The sequence below is a fragment of the Gasterosteus aculeatus genome, chromosome 11, assembly GCF_964276395.1.
Source record: "Gasterosteus aculeatus chromosome 11, fGasAcu3.hap1.1, whole genome shotgun sequence".
Classification (NCBI taxonomy): domain Eukaryota; kingdom Metazoa; phylum Chordata; class Actinopteri; order Perciformes; family Gasterosteidae; genus Gasterosteus; species Gasterosteus aculeatus.
Window position 1 is genome coordinate 4,350,365 of NC_135699.1, and position 6,243 is coordinate 4,356,607.

At 47.3% G+C, this 6,243-nt stretch overlaps 1 protein-coding gene across 1 annotated transcript; it reads right to left on the reverse strand.

The window, feature by feature from the left end:
• Positions 1-737: 737 nt before the first annotated feature.
• Positions 738-5,795, reverse strand: LOC120828325 (volume-regulated anion channel subunit LRRC8D). The gene is made up of 6 exons (XM_040191851.2): positions 5,666-5,795; positions 4,679-5,053; positions 3,795-4,391; positions 3,127-3,377; positions 2,179-2,556; positions 738-2,045 (listed from the first exon to the last, which is right to left on the reverse strand). The coding sequence occupies exons 2-6, from the start codon at positions 5,024-5,026 to the stop codon at positions 923-925; spliced, it is 2,697 nt and encodes an 898-aa protein (XP_040047785.1). The 5' UTR covers positions 5,027-5,053; positions 5,666-5,795; the 3' UTR covers positions 738-922.
• Between the last annotated feature and the right edge of the window lie 448 nt (positions 5,796-6,243).

A 6,243-nucleotide genomic window follows, 5' to 3' on the forward strand; every position in this document is an offset into this window, starting at 1 on the left:
CATTCTCTGACCTTTATTTTAATTTTATTTTGATCTATTTCATGGAATATATTTATTCAAGTTTCTTTTCTCATTGTGAATACCAAGAGAAGTTTGATTTTTAAGTTTTTCTGGTGTACAGAACATAGCCCGCTAGAAATGGTTATACCAGCGCCAGGTAAGGCTTCAGAGAATTTTTGGGGAGCACTTTTCACAATACAGCGTCCAAACAGGAGCATCAAAAATAAACATTTTTATTGTTAGTTAGTGGTCACAGCTAGATAACAACTTTATTTTATTTAGTAGGAGTAATACATATATGTTTATACTGTGGATAACTATAATTTCAATTATTATTAATTAGTGGTTTTGTTCATGTTAAAAGAAATTTGAGTAACTTTTTCATTAACGATGTAAGCTTTGTTATCAAACAATAGAAATATTTGGGCCATTTTATATATGGAGAGATCCCTGCAAAAATACTATGTGACCTTTCCCCTTATTTATTAATAATCATTATTCAAACACTATAACACCCACTGATGATCTCCTAATCTGCCTTTGGAAAAACACATTCCTACAGTAGCCAAAGCACAAAAAATTACCCCCCCTAAAACATTGTATTGAGGTTAAGAGGTGTATTTAGTATGTTTCAGTGTATTTACTACAAATCAAGGTCTCTGTAGCTGCAAAATTTACACAACCTATTGCTTTGTACATTTCTGAATGCGTTATTGAATTTTCCTGCAAAACTTTGGTTGACATTGATTTAGTTTAATGATCAATGGGCAGAACGTATACAATTAAGTAACGTGTACTAATATGCTTATTAAACACTCACATTAAAATGACCAATAGGAAAGCTGCCTTCTAAAAGAACAGCTGGTAAACATTTTGCCAAAAGTGTTGCAAAAGCAAATCGCGGCAATGAGTGTTAGGATACTTATATCTGTGATTCCAGAGCAGAAGAGAAACTCCACTGTGTCGGACAGAAGTATGGGAAACTATCTGAATCTGGGCGAGAATGACCTTCTGAGGGAGCACCACAGGGGGCGCAAGAACGGCTCAGCAAGTCCCTGACCTGTGTAGGCAAAGAAAGGAACAGCCAGTCCTCCACGAGAAGACCACCTCTGTGCAGCCCTGTGCAGCAGCCCAATTCAGCAGGCAGTGCCTCCAGACTGTTACTGCGCAAGTCCAACTTGGACAACCGACTTAAAGCTGAGATCCCCCTGGGTAGTGAGCTGAGAGAGTTGCGAGCCACATTAAGGATGTGCAGCTCCAAACAGCTGCTGAAAAGCTGCGGGGGGAGGCTGTCGAGCCGGTTCCCACTGAGGTCCAGCTCTGTGAGCAGCTGTAGTGCCTTTACCTCTGCGGGGAGCTCTTCCAGAAGGTTACCAGCCACCAGGAGCCTGCGAAGGCCCCGGAGGGTAAAGAGCGCTGGGGGGAGGCTGTGAAGCTGGTTGTTGGATAGATCCAGGAGCTCCAGGCCTCGCAGCACACCAACGCTAGCTGGCAGCGCCAGAATCCGGTTGTAGGCGAGCCTAAGGCAAGAAAGACGGCGCAGATGAGCCAGGCTAAGCAGTTCCTCCAGAGTGCGCAAGTTGTTGTGCTGCAGGTCGAGCGTCCGCAGGTTGGCGAGAGCCAGCAGGGCCGAGGGCAAACGCTCCAGCCGGCAGTCCTGCAGCAGCAGCTCAGTCAGGCCGACCATGCGCTTCAGGCCTGTCAGCACGAGCAGCCTGGCGCCCTCGTTGTAGATCTCCAGCCTCGCCAAACTGCCGGCCACTTCGCACAGCTCCCCTGGGATCCGCTGAAGCATGCCTCGGATCACCAGCACACGGAGGTGACGCAGTTGGCGGAGGCTGCCCAACGCCCAGCCGCGGCCCAACCCACCGTCACTACTTAGGCGGCCGGAGAGGTGCAGCTGGTGCAGGCTGCGGAGGGAGAGCACCCAGTTGGGGATCTCTGATGCCTGAGTAAAGGTGAGGTGGAGAACCTCCAGATGTTCCTGGAGGACTCTGAGTGCACCGGGATCCACCGCTGCTGTGCAGTGATAGAGGTGGAGCTCCCTGTTGGGTGAAGAAACCACCAAAGACGTGTATATGTACGTTCACAGCGTAATGCGCCTTTAACAAAATATATATCGTTTGATTTGCATTGTTTCAAATGTGTGAAGCGGAACTGCACCACTGCACAACCCACCTTAGCGAGGTCATCTTTGACACTTGCTCAGTGAACCTGGCATCTGCGATGAGCTCCAGCTGGAGAACCTGAAGCTGGCTGAGGGTGAAGAGGGCCGGAGGGAGGCGAGGTAGGGCCACCAGCTGCAGTCTGGAGAAGCCCTCTGCGTCCACCCTCGTCATGGCGCGCAGCTTCTCCTCCCCCCATCGCCTCTCCAGGCTTTCTCCCAGCAGCCTGCTCTCACTGACAGGGGACAAAAAGACGGACAGCCGCTGGGCCAGCAAAGGATCATACTGGTCCAACATGTGTAAAAGAAAAGCCAGGTCTTTTCTCAGATCAGGAACATCTCTCAGAGAGCACAACTCCTTCAGGGAGTGGAAGGAATACTGGCGCAGAGAGCTGAGAAGGGCAGAGGTGGAAAAATATATCACACAGTCGCCCAACACAGCTTTTCACTGTAATCCTATTAACAGGCCTCAGGTATGCTTTAAGGGCCTTTCAAGCTCTAACCCCAGTTTCTCCTAACAGTTGCTAATAACTGATCATAAAGAATTTCAACTAACAGCATTTAATCTACACCAGGGGTATCAAACTCATTTCGCATCGTGGGCCACATACGGCCTCTACACATTCCAGAATGCGTGGAGCAACATTTGTATTTATTTTAGGGTGCTGTTTTTTCAGTCTCATGTCGGTGCATTATTAACTGTCCTCTAAGCTCTAAACTGTTTTGGTCTCCTCCCACTCCATTGGGGTAAAATCTGACTCTCAATCAGCTAAAGCATCAGAAACAATGGCTTGAAAGAGTCAGTTAAGTGCCCTTCCTCGCAAGCCACATCCTTTGACATTAAATGTCGTTAATTAATCCTTTGTTAATATATAAATATATATTTATATTAGTGTGGCTCTAAACTTTAATCAACATCTATTTTAAAGGTATTCGCACAGACTTTACACCAATGCGCTGACCTGTGTAAAATCCAGCTGAGGGTGTAAAAGTTGAGCATGGCGTACAGCCCCAGTAGGGACAGGTATGCCATGAGCAGCTTGCGTAGGAGGGAGGAGAGCACATGGATACACTGGAAGGTATCGTAGCCCACCAAGGCTGTCTCCTCAGGGTGACAGGTGTGGGTGAAGGAGAGGGAGCTGAGAAGAGGGATGCTGTAACTCAAGATCAGCGTCACCATCAGCAATTTCAATACTGTCTGAGCGAGGTAGACCTGAATAGATGACAGGGAGGTGTAAGGAACAAACTGTTCTGTGCATGAAGAGCAGGTACTGTAGCTGACACATAAACAGGACTACGGCTCCACCCAAAGCCAGCGCAGGATTTGGTCGTGTTTATTACTTTAAAGAAGACTTGCTCCATTTGTCAATATAAACGGCACACTCTGGTGATTATACAAGAAGAAAACATACTTAATTATATTTAAATGGCATTCTGCTAATAGATGCGACACACTTTACCTTTTAAATTTAAAAACCAGCAGGTTGCAATAAATATAAAGCTCTATATAGTCTCATAATAATGTGGACAATTAAAAAACTAAAAGGAAATGTTTCAACAGTCAAGCTAACACAAAAGAAAAAAATAGATTATGTTATAAATAAGCTACGTGGACCAGAGGAGCTCTCACCTTATAGATGACATCCGAGCTTTCGCTGTGTGACCGGAATTTCCTCACCCTCTCGAACAGCGCCCTGGCCTGTTCCCCGTCACTTTTGTCTAAACTCATGACCTGCCTGGGACTGTCATCCATGACATGGCTGGAGGGAGGAAAGGGCAACTTGGACCCACGGGACGTGGACGTGGACGACAAGGCGGAGTTACAGGAGAGCGTGGAGGGGCACGGGGAGGGAGGGCAGCCAAAGGACGCACCGCCTGACCTCTCCAAAAGCGGGCTGTCGGTGCCCGAGTCTCTGCTCGTTCGTCTCGCGAGGGTCACCGGGTGTGAAGATGAAGCTGAAGAGAGAGGAGGCTGTGGCGCCCGTCTCTCCTCCTCCACCACCTCCTTCTCTTGGATGCTATCCTGCCGGGCAGCATGAGACAGGGCCTGAGATGTCCACGGTGATTCGCAGCACTTTGCCAATATGGCCAGGAAGTGCTCTATGCGGGCAGAGGTGTGGGGGAAGTGGAGCCAGAAGGAGCCGCTGGCCACCAGCACCAGAGACTGCAGCATGGCCATGTACGGGAAGAAGCGGGAGCACAGAGGCAAAGCCTCATGGTAGCACACCTAAGACGGATAGAAGAGAAGACACTTAAATGCCATAAAATGACACCAGCCGTGAGCCGTGAACCACAGGCAGAAGAGCTGCAGGTAATAAAGAGCTGAGAGCAGCTGCAATATCAGGTAATACTCTCTGGCCTTTTCATTATGAACAACTTACTTGATCCGTTGTTGATGAAGAAATATTGATTATGGCTGTGTTGAGGATTACGTTCCTCAAGGAATCGTTTTAATCTGTTGCCCTGCTTCTGCTGCATCATTTGTAAAGACCCATTACAGAAGCATTACACTACCTGGCTAATGTAGACATACTGCTGGTGGGCCAGATGTGTGCGTCTACCCCGGCCTACAGGGGGGAGTTTTGGGCTGACGTTGCGTGGAACATGAGTCGGGGGCTTTGAAGATGGAGTCAATGCTGGTCCACTGGTGGAAGGGCCGTGATTGCTGGTGTTCGCACTAGTGACTGGATCCATGGGAATGCACACCACTCGATCCCTGGACAGCTGCTCTGTACAAGCCAGCACGGACACCATCAGCATCAGGACCACCAGGTAGTCCATGAAGACCTCCCACCAGGGCTTCAACAGCTTACACCGACCCTGATGCTGGTTCAGAGGCGCCAGCTCGGAAAGGGAAAACATGGCAGCCTCTGGGTCGCACAGGGATGACTGTAGAAAAAATGTGAATTAGTGCAGAAAGATCTGGGCTACGCAGTTAAACTGATGAAGTGATGTACAAGGATGAGTCCGGCTTGTCCGCGGGTTGAACAAGGAACATCCCGATCAAGTCACAGAATGAGAGGATCCGGCCCACAAATCGTTTCATTTCACATGAGAGATTTCTGGGTTTCTGAAAAAAGGTCAAATGAATCAGGCATTTGCAATATTTGATTGCGGTGGGATTGTGGTTCTGTTGCTCTCTGTTTGCTTATGCTGACGACCAAATCTAATTTAAACCACACCGACACACAACATGAAATGTTTTTGACTGATAAACGTTTGACAAGTAATGGTCAGGGAGACATAACTATCATACAGAACGGCCAATGCAAAGAGCTTCAGGGAAAAGAGCCATATCAAAATTGTCTATTAATTAATTACTGTCCTTTAGTTTTCATATTACCGATCACATTTGGACCTATAAATATTGTTTGACCAGCAGTCGCTAATAAAGACTAAACCCCAAACACAGTTTCCATTGTATGCTAACTTCTCTCAAGTCTACTTCTCGTTACAAAAACGAATCCCAATCAAACAGTTCTTGGATTAACTTTCACATACCTCGGTAAACAACTTGTTCCTTTGCACCTCTCTCCTCCGATCAGCCCTCAGCCGCTTTGCAGAAACTTCATTCCGGCGCTGTCCGGTTCTGCCGTGAAACTTACAACAAACTCCTCCTGTGCTGGCCCGACACGCAGCTTTTCAAGGGTTGCCGTGGCAGCGGAGGATGTGGGGCTGAAAAATCTAATTCAACACTAGAAGCCCTTTCAGGACAAAACAGGGGGGGCGAGGGGGGCTTTTGTTTAACTCCTTCAGAACGGACTGAGGGAAACATCAGAGGAATATTGGCCACAAATTACTACCACAAGAGAGGCAATTATTAGAAAAACGCAATATACTATGTACCAATAGTAAAAATACAGTTCAGGTTGAGAAGAAGTTAGTTGGGTGGTTTAATCTCCAACCTTTTGTCATGTTTGATAAAGGCATTACATTATATTAACCACAGCTCCAGCCTGTTTTCATGGACCCTAAATGTTTTACAACATTATGTCCAGCATTATCCAGCAGGTGCTGCTGAAGTTACTGTACTGTGCGTTCCACACAAGCATCATCTGACTCCACACAGCTCACAGAGG

Excerpts from the sequence above, each read along its gene's own strand:
- LOC120828325 (XM_040191851.2), bottom strand. The coding sequence starts at position 5,026 with ATGTTTTCCCTTTCCGAGCTGGCGCCTCTGAACCAGCATCAGGGTCGG. Across the intron at positions 3,378-3,794 it reads GCTCGGATGTCATCTATAAG|GTCTACCTCGCTCAGACAGT; the intron begins GTGAGAGCTCCT and ends TCATCTATTCAG. Across the intron at positions 2,557-3,126 it reads CTCAGCTGGATTTTACACAG|CTCTCTGCGCCAGTATTCCT; the intron begins GTCAGCGCATTG and ends TGCCCTTCTCAG.